The sequence below is a fragment of the Melospiza melodia genome, chromosome 11, assembly GCF_035770615.1.
Source record: "Melospiza melodia melodia isolate bMelMel2 chromosome 11, bMelMel2.pri, whole genome shotgun sequence".
Taxonomy (NCBI): domain Eukaryota; kingdom Metazoa; phylum Chordata; class Aves; order Passeriformes; family Passerellidae; genus Melospiza; species Melospiza melodia.
The window spans coordinates 26,457,306-26,472,183 of NC_086204.1; the positions used below are offsets into that span (position 1 = coordinate 26,457,306).

General features: G+C 44.8%; 1 protein-coding gene across 2 annotated transcripts in view; it reads right to left on the reverse strand.

The window, feature by feature from the left end:
- The window catches only part of LRP8 (LDL receptor related protein 8), a 170,727-nt gene extending 160,971 nt beyond the window's left edge, over window positions 1–9,756 (reverse strand). For both annotated transcript variants that reach the window (XM_063166134.1, XM_063166133.1), the window contains exons 1-2: window positions 9,628–9,756; window positions 8,643–8,762 (exon numbers count right to left, since the gene is read on the reverse strand). In XM_063166134.1, coding sequence (XP_063022204.1) covers window positions 8,643–8,762; window positions 9,628–9,697 — 190 coding nt within the window. In that variant the 5' untranslated portion in view covers window positions 9,698–9,756. The remainder of the gene's footprint in view (window positions 1–8,642; window positions 8,763–9,627) is intronic.
- Window positions 9,757–14,878: the final 5,122 nt, after the last annotated feature.

Consider the following 14,878-nt stretch of genomic DNA (forward strand, 5'->3'; position numbering starts at 1 on the left):
TTCTCAGTGCAAGTATATTCACTACTCCTGCTGTAGCTGATTTTTACTCCCTGGATCTCACAGAGTGCATCATATATGGATGGAGCACATCCAGTAAATCCAGCAATGTTTACTGATATACAATCACTGCTCAACCAGCAAGCCAAGCAGCTGGTATCTATCATAGGAGACTCATGCAACACATTTGGAAGGAGGCCTACAACCTCACTCACCTAGATCAACAAAAACAGAAAAAAAGTCAAAGGAATTAATCCCATTAACTTCATACATGGAAAGAAAGACAGAAAACCTCAACTGGGTAATGCACAGCAAGACAAAGACTTGGGATCAAAGAAAAAGTTTAATTCACCCCTTGAAATGAAGGGAAGTATCACCTCAGTGTACATTACACTACTCATTACATATCAAGGAAGGCAGCGTGAAAAAAAGTATAAAACAAGGCCAGTTAAATTAAATACAAAGTTAAAACCTGGAACTGGAGCAGTTATCTAAATGAGGGACATAGTAAAGAGTTTACTGTCAGCTGTACACACCAGTTTCTTCAACAATTATTTTAATTGATAAATCTAAGCTATATGCTACATGTAAAGGAAAAGAAGTCTTCAACAATGTAACATTTCAAATTTAACCAAAATCAAGATAAAACTTCTACCTATTACTATGAATTTTCAATGCAAACTTTCACTCCTTTCACTATTTTGCAAGTAAAAGAAATGACGCCCACAGAAGATACAGAAACAAAGCTAGAACTCAAGAAAAAGATAAAGAAACTTACAGCAGGCAAAATTCTCACTCAGGATGGACAAGATTCTGCAGCATTAACGAATTCAATGTTAAATAATATATCTATCTTTAAAAAGTAATCACAACAGCACAGAGCAGTTGCCAAAAAGAGCCCTTCTGGTTCTGCAAGTACAGGACTGTGCTCCTGCTGCCATGGAAACTGAGTCCCTCACTGCTCTGGTCCTGGTACAGTGCCACACATGCTCTCAAGCATTTAATAAATATTAATAATGCATTAAATAATATTGAACTATCAGAAACAGAACATCTAAGAAAAAAATTTGGCAATAAAACTCACTTTGCATGGCTGCAGCCCAAAGGCTTGTAAGCCTTGCTCCACGCCAGCTATAAATCCTGTTCTCTCCCAGTTCCTAACACTTGCTCTTGGCATTAAGTGTGAGGGAGTGACTGCCAGGCCTTAGCTTAGGCTGAATAAAAGCAGGAAACCTGGAGGAAAAACTGAAACCCTTCCACTTGTCCAACAGGTACCTCTGCAAGGAGCAGCTGTGTGTGCTGAGCACTGGACTGGCAGGCAGGAGGCCTCATTTCTGTTCTTGGCTTGGCTGCTGACTCTTGTACAGCAGAGTCACTCTGGAGCAGAGGAGCTCCATCACCATTTATTCACCTCCTCATGAGGAGAAAGGCACAGGGCTGCCAGATCTGCCACAGCTCTGGGAAGGAAAGTCGTGGGCCTTGCCAGGAGCAGAAGCACTGTCTACCAGGGCATCATTACTATGGCAAGAAACAGGATGTCTCGACCTGAGGGACCATCAGTGACAGAGCTCACAACTCTCCTTTAAAAATTTTTTTGGCTTTTTGCACGTTAAAATCCGGCTTTTGAAAATATTTCAGCGTGCAAGGGTTTGGTTTTATTTTTCAACTAGCTTACAGTATTGTTGTAACTTCTAAAGTCTAATCAGGTTTTTATCACTTGCATTTCAGACAGAATTTCTCACAGAGTAGAAAATCTGCATTAATTTTATCACAGGGCCTTTTACTCTCCCCTCCCTGGGTATCTACATATTGATAATTTTAATGGAAAATAGAGAGTAAGAAAAACTACACTCAGCTTTTCCAACACTCCCCTCACATGCACCATGAAATAGTGAGGATTTCCCTTTGACTGGAAGCAGCTGTCAGCCTGGGAGCAGAGCACACCAGAGCAGGCAGGCTCCTCTTCTGCCAAGGACCAGCTACTGCACAAGACAACAAACAGCAACCCACATCTTCATCTCCATCACCAAACTCAACTTACTGATTTCTTTTCCTGGGCAAAGGAAAAAATGAAAGAACAACCGACATGTTACAGCATTTTATAAGGCAGGCACAGAAAAGCAGATGTGAGCAACAGCATGCTTTGGGAACATTGAAATTACCAGGGAAAAGCTGCAGGAAAATGGAAAAGCTGTACAAAAGAAAAGGACACCAGTGAAAGGATCAGGAGAACTTCACACCAAATCAATCCTACCACAAATGCATCCCTAACACAACATCAGTCTCTGAGGCACACCAAAGACATGGTAGATTTGTCAGTGAATTCAAAAAGCTGATGGTATTGAAAAGGCCAGCAGAAACAAAAGCTGGGAGTCTGCTGAGGGAATCAATAATGGTTAGACATTTTCAGGTGTAACAGAGTGTTTAATGTCCTTTAGGTGGACAATGGAGTCACAAAAACTTATTATTTCTAGCACTGGCAATCTCTTAGTGTAGGTGTATCAAATAAATGTGTTCACCAACACATTACACTTGGTTTCTCTGGTTTCATAATTGCAGTTTGAATAAACTTTGGAACATTTTCTGATTAATATTAAATTATCCTAAGTATCTTCCACTCTTAACATCAATCAGTCAGAAATTACATCTCTAAGCTGTGCTAAGGCTGGGTCTAGAACACTGCAGACATAAGAGAACTGGTCTGCATTGACTTTTCATAGAATCACAGAATGGTTTGGGTTGGAAGGGACTCTGAAGACCATTAGTTCCAAACCCAGGTTGCTCAGAGCCCCAGCCAGCCTGGCGTTGAACACTGCCAGGGATGGGGCAGCCACAGCTTCTTCATACTTTAAAATGCTTTGGATTAAATTAACCTACCTTGGCTCAAAATGCAGAATATGCTTCTATCCTCTGAAATGCCAGCTCTGAGCTCTCTGATAAACAAACCAAGTGATGTTGGTTTCAACTGCACTTTCATAATTTCCTTCTTGAACTTAATCATTACATTCACTCTTCCCATTCTCCTTGACCTCAGGAAAGCTTTTCAGCCCACAGCTCATTCCTGTAACTGTATCTAGAGCAACTAGACACACTGCATAAAACAGCAGCACTGCATAAAACCAAGTTCACTTCCCCCAGTAACCATCATGTCCCCAGTGGCTCTCCCAGCTCTCTCTTCTGCCTTTTCAGTGGTCCCATCTCAGTCCTCTCTTTCTTTCCCAGACCATGAGCAGGAGTGATAGAAAATCATCACCTTCTGGAAAGCAGTCTGCATTTAGACTGCTTAATAAATAAAACTGCATAAATAAATTGCTCAAGAAAATGTCCCAGGAAATAGGGAAAAGGAGGATGGCACGTGCTTAAAACTTCATTTTCTACATAAACGTTGCTGCAGCAGGTTGCACTAACAGGGAAGATAATCCAGACACCAAAAACATACAAGTTAGCTTTTTCAGAGCAGATAACAAGAATATAATGAAAAATGAAAATAAATGAATAAAGGCATTCACTGTGGAGCACAAGAAGTCAGTAAACTGGTTTTGGGCCTAAGCTGGACATGAATCCAGTACAGACCAGGACAAGCAGGCAGCAGCCACACAGAAAAGCAAACAAGTCCTCCTGCCTCTCAACACCAGTCCTCCAAGTGCTTCCAGTTTTGGGATAAGCATGCAAGCTGGCCACACAACACGGGTAAAATGTCACTGACACAATCAAGAGCATATGACATGCATAAGCCAGGGAACCCTAAAACTCCACGTGGTGACATGCACAGGATCTCCAGGGTGGCAGGCAGCAATCACTCAGCATACAGGACACTGGCTCAATATGAAACAGAAAGAGAAATTGGAGCAATGCACAACAGAGGAAAAAAAGTTCTAGAATACATGTGGCATTGTGAGTGCCTACTGTGTCACTTGGTCACGCCCCAAAAGCTGCAAGCCTGGCACACCATTACACTCCTGCACTTCAAAGCCACCCAGACCACACTTAACTCTGCACAGGATCCAGAATTCAGTTTTCAAATGGGCTTTTTGATATGTTTTTACTCCCAAATGCCAGCTTTAGTGAAACCTAAACTGACAAGCACAGAGACCATGAGGCTGCCTCCTGGGCTTCCACACAGGCAGCAGGAGTCAAATTCTCTGCACAAAGCCAGTGTGAGCACAGGACTCCTCCTTCCTCAATTGCAAAGGAAATGTGTCTCAGCTACACAGCCACCTCCTGCAGCCACAGGCAGGCAAGGGCTGAGGTAGGGGAGGTTTGCTGAGGCCACATGTTTACTTTGCATTCTGTACACGTGGGAACAGTTTTTGAAACAGTAACTCCCTTCAGACTGCATCTCACACCTGAGGCAGCCTCAACCCTGTCTATAAAATATCCCCATGAGCAGTCCTCACCAGCAAGCAACATCACAGAAGGGATACCAGTGCAAAGGTGGAAAATGGAGCTTTAAACAAGAAATAGTAATTCTGCATTTGGCTGTGTCCCCCTGCAGGCAGGTATTACAAAGCTGAAATGATCCTCCAGCTTGTGTTTCATTTTAGGAAACTGGTTAAGCTACTCATTGCTTTTTGCAACTATACTCTTTGCCACATTTAGTGTTTATTCAACAGTGAAACATTTCAGCAGAGATCCTCCATTCTCTTTCACCCACACTCAGGTCTGGGTTAAAATAAATCATACTTGCATCATAAAAATAAAATCAAACAGCTATCAAAGTAAGAGCTCCTATTTTGCGTCAAATATATTGCGTCTGGCAGCTGTTTGCAAGGTCTTCCTTGTTTTCTGCTGGCTACAATGGCAAGCAGGAATAAACTTGTAAAGCTGGGGAAAAGCCTCCAAGAGCCACTCCCCCTTCAGAACAGAGCTCGAGGATTTTCCCCTCTGGGTGATGATCACAGCACCCTGGACACACAGCACACACATCCCTAATCTGACCTGGCTTTGCAGCCTCCACCCATCCTGAGGGAGACACAGAAAAAAGGCAGTATCCCACATTTTGAGTATCTCAGCAAAGAATGCTTTTGCTAAAACACTGTGCCTCAGAAAATGGACATTTTTCCCACTATAAAAGTAGCTTTGATGTTTTATAAAGTTGCTGCTGTACCATTACAAAAAATGTCTCAATGACTGTCATCTGCAAGCATTGTGTGAAACAGCTTGTAAGTGTCTTTTCAGTATTTCCAAAGAGGAAAATGTATCACAGGGAAGGACGAAAATGCATCTACATTGTATGGACCATGTTTAGTGCAGATTGTGGCATTGAAAGCTGTAAGTTGTGACCAGGATTTTGTTTTTCCAGGCCTACACAGACTGGACTGAGCTCAAGCAAATCCTTTTGCATAGAGCAGAACAAATAGTTTTAGGACAGGTTTAAACTCTGCAGTAGGTACCCAAGATTTCTAATTCCAAAGTTTAAAACATTATTTCCCCAGCAATCCAAACAATGTAACTTCCACTGGTTATCTCTCTGTAGTTTAGCTTCCTTTCCAAAGATACATTTTAAGGAACATCTCTACTCCCTTTTCATCTTCCTTTCCTCAAAATGGTATAAATTTCTGAAAACATGACAGCAAAACAGCATCTTCATATTTAGGCAATCTGTTTACTGCTTTATTTTTATATATTTCTACAATGCACACAAATTAGTGTCTCCTCCTTTTCTCTTGTTAACACTTCACAAGTCATGTGCCTACACACAATGAGCACCATCTCCTCCCTCCTGACAGCCTCCTTGGCTACCGTTCTTTTGCTAACCCAGAAACCCAGTCCTGGATAAACTTAATACACCAAAAAAACCAGTGCTGCCTTCAGGTCCATGTCTGCTGTATTAACTCACACATCAGTCCTAGGGTACATAAGTTGAACTCCCAGCCCCGACAGAAAAGGATTACTCAGTTGAAATCAAATGCCAAGGACGCAATTCGCTTTGATTACTGAAATATTCTCCTTAGAATCCAAAACATGATGCCAGCAAATCATGGGGGCTCGGAGGATGGGGGAAACAGGGACAGACGCAGGACACAACACGAAGGGGACACAGATAACAACAAACAAATTAAAATTCAGTCTTGCACAAAGATGGTTTCTCGTAGGAAGCCCACAGAGTCCTGCCAAAAAAAAAAAAAAATCAACTCTTTCCAACTATTGAAGATACTCTTAGTTACAAAATTTTCGAGTGTATCACACTGTCTGCCACAAGGAATTGGTTTCACAAACCAATTCTGCACACCATAAAGACCATCCTGTCTCTTTAAAAGGGGAGAATATACACAAACAGCAATGAGCTATTACAAATACATTATTAGCTCTGGGAGAAGGAATCATCAAGTAATTACAGAGGTTATCAGGGTCCTTATCAGCACTCACTGCCAGCAGGCTACCTGCATATTCATTTCCCTCTCCATCACCACTCTGGCATGCTGAGTTTTCCAAAATAGTTTCTTCTATTGCATATGTTCATAAAATAGTTTTAAAATAAATTTCTGTTTATTACAGCAGTGATAACAGAGGCGGTATCTAGAGGCGAAAACATGGAATGTATTTTTTCACCCAGTGAGTAGAACTCCAAACGTTCCATATGCTGAAAAACAGTATGCACTTTCAAAACAAAGCAGTGTTCAGAACAATTTAAGTGAGAAAAATGTGCATGACAAATGTAATTTTTGTCTTTCAGCCTGCTTGAAGAAGCAACTGCAAAATCTCTCTATTTATGAACTAAATAAACAGTCCGTGAGCAATTTCTGTAGTCCAATTCCCAATCAATAATAAATGCCAAATTCAGATTAAAGTGAAGAACATATTTTTACCACCCCCAAACCCAGCAACTATAAAACCCCTCTGAAATAAACCTAAATCAGATGCAATAAGCATTATAACATAGCACAGTTCACGCTGAGCTGATGTTCAGCAGCATGTTGTTCTACGCTCTCTCTTCTGAGACAATGCTCAGAGGGTTGCTTATAAGGAGAAAATAAAAAAGCAGCCCAGATACCGAGCCCCTCACTCACTCAGGGCAAGAGCTCAGGACACAAATCTACTCTTCTGTGTTGAGTGCAGGGTCCAGAATCCATTCAAGATGCTCCTCCAGCCACGATCCCAACCTCCAAAAAGCAGCTCCAAAAGCACTGCCCACAGGTCACCTGAGCTCAGCAAGCCTTTGTACCACAGTGCACAGAGGTTTTAAATGGAAGGCTTCAAGAACACCATTATACACCTGCTCAGAGATTCTCAGTGCTTCCACAGATTACTGCCTGTCTTGGGAAACAGACACTTCTGAGAAAACTTTCCCAGTTATGGCTGCACAGGAGTCCACGGTAGTTCTCAGTCACCCCCAGCTTCCCCGACTCTTTTGCCAATTTGAAACATTCCACACCTAAGTTGCCTCAAAATAGTGCCATTATAATTCCTGTAAGAGCCATTTCTATTAATGCTGCCTACTCCCCAGATCATAAAAAATATCATATATAAAGTCAATCAAGTCCTCTGAATAAAGACAGCAACCAGAAAGAAATGTTATGGGGTAATCACAGGGAACATCTTGTTATAATTGAAGAGTTTGGGAATCCCTGCTCTTCTTAAACTGATCTACTCAGACTTCACTCCAAATATCACCTGACAGACTTACATGGGAAGATGTTAGCAGGAAAATTACATATGGAAAAACACATACTCAGTGACCTTTCTTTTTGTGATGCATTCACTGGGTCTATGAGCTTTGAAGAGTTCGCTCACTGAATGCACATTCAGTGCCTATTATTCTACAGAGATAATTTAAGAGATGTGGTACTTGCTACAATATTTGCAATTTTAAATCCCAAATTAAAGACACTTCTCTTCAAGATTTAGGCTCTGTAATTTCTTTTACAGATGCTTCTTACACTCCATGGCTAAGACAAGTTCTCCCAGGTATCAGAAGCTGTAACCAAAGTAACAGCCAAGTTATAACAGCACAACCCTACAAAGTACCCAGAGTTTATGGGTTTCCACTGATACACACCAGGGCCACACCACAGGAGAAGGAACGAGTGCCATTTTTTCAGGATTGGAAGTATAGATCTTGCTCTCTTTTCCCTTACACTATGAAGGAATTAGTGTTGCATGGCTGACACTGCCAAACCAAGCAGTGCTACTTGTTCATCTGCCTTGTCACCCTGACTGCAAACATATTTAAACACAAGATCCACACCCACCGCACATCTTGTAGGATGATTATGAGTAAGCAATATTTCACATGAGCACCTGTCACTCGCCCTAAGCACGGGCTCTTCCGGGGTTTGACATCTCTCCCAACTGCCCCGAGAACACAAACTGTGTGCTCCTAGAGGCGCTCTGAGCAGAGACGCTGCTGGAGGCGAGGGGACGGGCAGAGGGAGGGCAGGGAGCTGCCCGGTGACGGCAGCCGCCGGACCCGCGCTACCGAACACCGCTCCGGGCATCCCGGCCGGGCCGGGCCGGGCGAGCCGGCAGCGAGGAGCCGCTGCCCCGCGGCGCCGCGTCACGGATCTGCTGCTGCCGGCAGCCAATCGGCGCCGCGGCCGAGGACGGCGCGACTTCATTCATTCATTCATAAAAAAGAGGCGCAGCGCAGCTGGGAAGCGCGCCCTGCCCGGCACCCCCGCCCCGTGCGGGGCACGGATACTCACGGCAATCCGCCTCGTCACTGTTATCCGAGCAGTCGTCGTCCTCGTCGCATTTCCAGATGGCGGGGATGCACCGCTCGTTTCGGCACTGGAACTGGTTCTCCTCGCACTCCTTGACGGCGCCTGCGAGACACGGGGCCGCGCCTGGGTCAGCGGGGCGCGCTCCCACGGCCGGGCGGCGGGAGCATCCCGGGGCCGCCTGGCCGCGGACAGCCCGGGCAAGGCGCCGGGAGAAACCACCGGCCGAGTGGGGGCTGCGGCTGGGCTCGCCGGGGCACAGCGGCTCGGTGCGGGGCTGGGGCCGGGCTCGCCGGGGCACAGCGGCTCGGTGCGGGGCTGGGGGAGACGCGCCTCCGCGGGAGCACGGCGGCGATCCCGAAGCTGCTTTGTGCAGGAATAAAAGGGGCCATTCCCGTGCTTCCCCACATTGTTTTAAAGGCGGAGGGAAAAGGAGCCTGGGTATAGAATATGGTTAAACCCGAAACACAACAGACAAAGAAAAATTATAAAGCGCAGTGATGCTGGGACCTCCTGCGCATCCGTTGCCGGGGCAAAACGCACCGACACCTGGGGACGCGGGGCGGAAAAGGCACGGGCGCCGTCCCGGGAAAAGGGACCTGACCCAACTAAAGTTGAGGGCGGGGGGAGAACGGAGCAAATCTGCTTTACAGACTCGGTGCCGCGCTGCTCTGATGAGGCACAAATCCCCTCTGAAAAGGATTAAAGGTGGCAGCTCCTGTCACCAGCTCTCGGGCTCCATTCGCCCGCCTGAAGAGCTTGCCCGGCCCCCGCAGGTCGCAACCCCGAGCGTGCCCGGCCCTCCGCAGGTCCCAAACCCCGCGCAGGGCACCGGGGCGAGCGGGCAACCGCGGCCGCACATCCCGGGGTGCCCGTGCCGGCAGGACGCTCGCCTCCTCCCCGGCAGCGCTGAGGCCGGGGGACCCCGGCGCGGAGGGAGAGCGGCCGCACCGCGCCGCGCCGGACTCACCTTTGCCGAGATGCAGCTTGAGCAGCAGCAGCTGGAGGAGCAGCAGCCGGGCGAGCGCTGGCCGGCACATGGTGCTCGCTCCCTCCCTCCCTCGGTGGCAGCGCGCCGTGTGCGGGGTGCGCGCAGCCGGCGCGCCGCTCGCTGCCCGCCCCGTGCCGACTGCGGCCGGCGCCGCCCCCGCCCCGCCGCGCCGCCGCCGTGACGCGCCCCGCTGGGCGGGCCCCGCTCGGCTCGGCCCCGGAGAGCGCGGCCGGCATCCCGCCTCCCGGAGGAGCCCGCAGGGACACCTGCGGGACGCTCCCGCGGCCGCAGAAAGGAAGCCCCGCAGATGGCACGGCCGTGCGCTCCCAGGCCGGGCTGGTCACCCTGGAGCTCTCGCTGGGATAGGCGGGCCTGGGCCCTGCTGGGTCTGACTGGGTCAGGCCTTCAGGTCCTGAGCCTCCCTCGGTGGCCCTGGTACAATGGCAGCCTCATTCATGATCTTAATTTTATTAAGCCAATTAAACACGCGGGCTCCTTTAAAGGGCCTCGAGTCACAAATTATGTGCTCTCCTCATTACTTCAGATCTCCCACTGAGGGCTTTCATTATGACTATACTGATGTGGTGATCTCCACTTAATTGTATTAAAATTAGTGAAACAAGTACCAAGTATACTAAAGGTGGGCACCTCGCCTCGTAGGGACTGCTTACCCTTTCTACTGCCTAAGCACATGCGGTCTGATCAGTAATAACAAATGGTTTCCAAGCTATCAGGGGCCTTATTTATCACTCCATTTGTACGGTGCTGATGAGAAAGCAGTTCACCGTCTTTAATTAACATCGCAGCCTCCTTCATGCAGTCAGCATTAACAGTATTCCAGTAATCATATTATGAGAAGATATTTTTCAAGAATAACTTGAATCTAGAATTAACATGATTATATGTGGAGTGTCATTTTAAAAAAAATTTAATCAAACACTAATTTTACATAAACCAATGTAACAAAGCTTTGCAGTTTCAAAGCCTGAAATGCCATTGACTTAAGAACTGGGCTGCCATTTAAAAACGTACCTGTGTCTTTAACAAAATTTTGCAAGTCATTAGTCAGCAGTGTCACTAATGCCTTTGAATCATGTGAAGAGAAGAGCTAATCATTGAGCTATTCCACTAGCAGCTTATAGAGTATTAACAATTTATTCAAGCCTGTTTGAACAATTTTTAGCATGAGAAATGTAGCGCATATTTGTGTTGGCTGCATCAATGTGATAGATTACAATAATTGCTTAAAGCAAATGAGGTATTTATAATACATTAGGTCAAATTTCTCTTTTTTGAATGTGTCAAAACACAGATTTATAAAGCTACTGTAATTCATGGCCTCATTCTTCTCTTTTGTAAGTTAGTTTATTAGTTGACATTGGCAGTGGATCCAAAGGCAATAATGAAGCTATCTGAGACTAAACAGGTGTGAATGTGCAGAGCATCAGTCACAGCAATGATCTGCTCTGATTCCTGATGGAATTTTGTTTCATTTTAAAAAACAACCAAACAGGTGTTTTGGCCTTAATGCCTCTCATAGGAAACAACACCAATGAGATTTTTTTGAGTGAACTTCTCTGGTGACGTCTGAGCAGCAGCAATTTCAAGAGTCTTCACTGACCAGCCATTGTAGGGGCTACTGGTAGCCTAGTACCATCTTGTGGACATATGTGTCTCTGAGGAATTGCAGAGGCAAGAAGGAAACTGGAGGTGCTATGGGAGAAGTAGATTGGGCAAAGGAAGCCATTTGGTATGAAAGAGAAATGAAATATAATTTCATCCATCATGTTCCAGTAGTTAAGACTGTTAATTTACCTTTTAATTTACCTTTGTGGTTTATTGCTTCCAGTTGGTCACACACCACTGCACATTAAACAACAAATCACAGATCAGACACCCACTAACACAGCAAGGGGGTACATCAAAACAGTGAAATGTCCTTTCTAAAGAGCTCCATCAGCCAGCTGTCTGTTGTTTGTCATCCATACCATTCCTTTCATCTATTTTACAAATTATAGCTCATTTTTTTTCTTAACGCAGGACCCACACTTTGTTTCCATATTTAAATATTTCAATGATTGGTCCCTTGAATCCATATATTTCTCATGCTAACTGCAGCTTATATACCAAAGAAGTCAGGAGGAATAACTGACCCCTGCACCCTGGATTTTCTGCAGGCTTGTATTCATACCCCAGGTTTTTACTCCCCCAGGTGTGCAGATATGCACCCTCCCAATCACAGAGTGGGAACTGAATCTTTCAGAAGCATGTGAAAAGTGATGCACCAAGCTTATTTTGGTGGAAGTTCCCCTGGTGTTCCCAGCTTTTGCCCACTGTATGTACATTTTTCCTTGTTTTTTAGATCACCACTACACAGGTTCAGAGCAGGAGTCCATCCTGAGCAATGTGCTCCAGGCATTCCCACTGGTGTGCAGTGTGTGTGCAATGCCCAGGAGCTTTTCAGTGTCCACAGGGTAGCCAAGAGGCCACAGAGTTGCTGTGCAAGATGAGGTGACCCAAAGCCATCCACCCTGACTCAGAGAAAGGCACCAGATTTCACCTAATTTAACTCTGGGAGCCTGGGTGTGATGGTGCCAAGTCAGAGCACAGTCCCTGCTTTTTTACTCACACTCACAGTCAGGAATGTCAAGAAGCTGAGCACCTCCCCTGCCCTGTGACCACTACTGGAGAGCAGCCCCCAGGGAGGAGAGCTCTCAGGAATGGAACAATGATGGGTGCTTCATTATTTTAGCAATAAAATCTTTGCTAAATTAAAAAAAAAAAAAAGTAGAATGACAGGCTGTGAGGGTAGAGAAACAACAGGAAAACTGGGAAAACCTTCAAGCCATAGAGACCAAGTTGCTGAGATATTTGTGCTACTGCCCCCTCATCTCCATTTTCCTCAAAACAATTTAATGACTTTCTACAATATATTTCTTCCTTCTTTCAAATGGATATTTTAAAACATGTTCTCCTCTATTTGTATAATAACCTTTGAAAATATGCCCTGTCCATTGGCTGACTTTTTCAGTCTTGTCTTTCAACTAGACAATCCTTCAATCCCGTCACGGCTTTTAGATATGCTAATGTAATATGTTTTGCAAAAAGATGTTGAAATTAAACCTTTTAACTCAAGTTAGCTGAACCAATGCACCAATGACCACATCCCTTAAACTGCCAACTGGTGTGTTAGTGCCCACAATACTATTTACATTTTAAAGTAACATTTTCTTGCCAAAACTACTGTGACTTTTCAGCTATACGTCATTGAATATTACATTTAAAACTGAAATATATTTTCTGCTGCTTCTACTGAGGCACAAAACAAACCACAAGCCCAGCAGGGCATAAATACAGGTTCATTTCTGATCAAGACTTGTCCTTCAGATTCTTACACAGCTCCTGTTTTTTACCTGCTGTGTTCAAAGTAACCAACAGTTTTCACAACCTGCCTTTCTACTTTTGGGATTCACAAACCTACTTTTGTTTGTATGTTATTTATCTGCATTTATCTGTTTAAGATGCTTTAGTCTTTTGCTTTTGGTGAAATTTCTTCAAAATCTGCACAGAAATTTTAAACTGCACAGAAATTTTCTTCAACTTTTCCTCTTTTCATAGTTTCCCTACACTGATTTCCAATTTTCCCATTCTTATTTCCTTAAATCCTTCCATTCCTGTCCAGGTATCTGTAGGAATTTTCCTTAACTCATGCATTTAACCACATTCACTGCAGCATCAGTGGTCATTAACATTTTACGGTCCAGCCCAGTGGCCATTCTCATCTGTCTCTTTGCAAGGGCACTTTAATAACAGGTGATATTACTTTTCCTTTGCATAAATCCCTTTTTGCTTGTCTGAAAGCAAATAAGGTCTCTTAATTCTTTAGTTTGGGGTTTTTTCCTTATTTTTTTCCAATTTATATTTTTATTTGTATCTGACTAAATGGTGTCTCTTTGATCTCCTTTTTCTATGCTTTTATTTTTGGAACTTTCATTGTTTAAAAATGCTTTGTTCAATGTCTTCTATAATCTCCTTTGTTTCTTGGCTTAATTTTATTCTCTTTTAACTTCAACTTCTTTATAGAGAACTCCAATCCCCTAAGTCAGCTGTTTGCTGGTTTGCTTTTCATATTTCTTACTTAAATCCATGCTCTGTACTTCTTTGCCTGTTGGATGCACCTTCCCTTTTCACATTTTAGGAACCTTTCACAGCCATCATGACTTTTCTTTTGCTTGCTTCATGTCTAAAAGGTCAGTTTAAGCACCTTAACATGCTCCAGGTTTCCTAATTATATCCTTATTTTTAGTTAGCTCATGGCCTAGTAAAGAAAGAAGGACACAGTCAGGTTTAAATCAAACTACAAACCCCATCAGTTTATCATCCAAGAATTGTCCTTCCTGCAAGCCAGAATCTCTCACTTCCACAGCCATAATTATTCTTTGCCTAAAACCCACTGCTCCATTATTCAAGCATATGTAGCAGTAGGATGTAGCAAGGCCACACTGCTGGCCAAATAAAATCTCAGGGACTCTTCTTGTCCAGGTATGAGACTGCAGCACTTAGTGATCAAAGCTTCCACTGAAATGTAAAACACACAATGACCACATTTACACACAGATAACGGTCCCTACCTCACACTTATGGATTATTGTCTTCAGAGCAGTTCTGAGTTGCAACCACTCCCTTGAATTTTACATATTACTGCAAGCCTGCAACCCAGGTTAGTCCACTTTAGGTATCAGCTCCTGGTTTTCCTCAGCAAGCCACCTGCAGCATCACCCAGCAGCCTGCAGCACTGCCCTGGCCATGGAAAAGCAGCCGGGAAGAGTTCCCTGGAACAGCTGCCTGGAGAGCCCTGCCCCATCACAGCACTTTTCCAGTGTGGCACCCAATCCAACCTCTTCCACTTCATGCTCATCCCTGCTTCTCTATAGCAACTCTTTCAAGGGGGTATGGGGAAGGTAAGAGATGCTTTGAAGTCCATTGGGAAAGATTTTGTTCAGCTAGAAAGGAGCTACCACAGAACTGCCCTTCTTTCCCATCCCAAGGTTGCACACCCTGCCACAGCAGTATCCCCAGGCAATGGATCTCTGAGTGCAACCAAACCTACCACCTCTATAGGGCCCTTTCCCATTCATTTTAATAAGAATGAAGGTACCAAGTGAGGATTAGGTGTCTGGCAAGATCTTTTGCATGCCAGAGGAGCACTGCTACAGACTGCTCTGCTCTT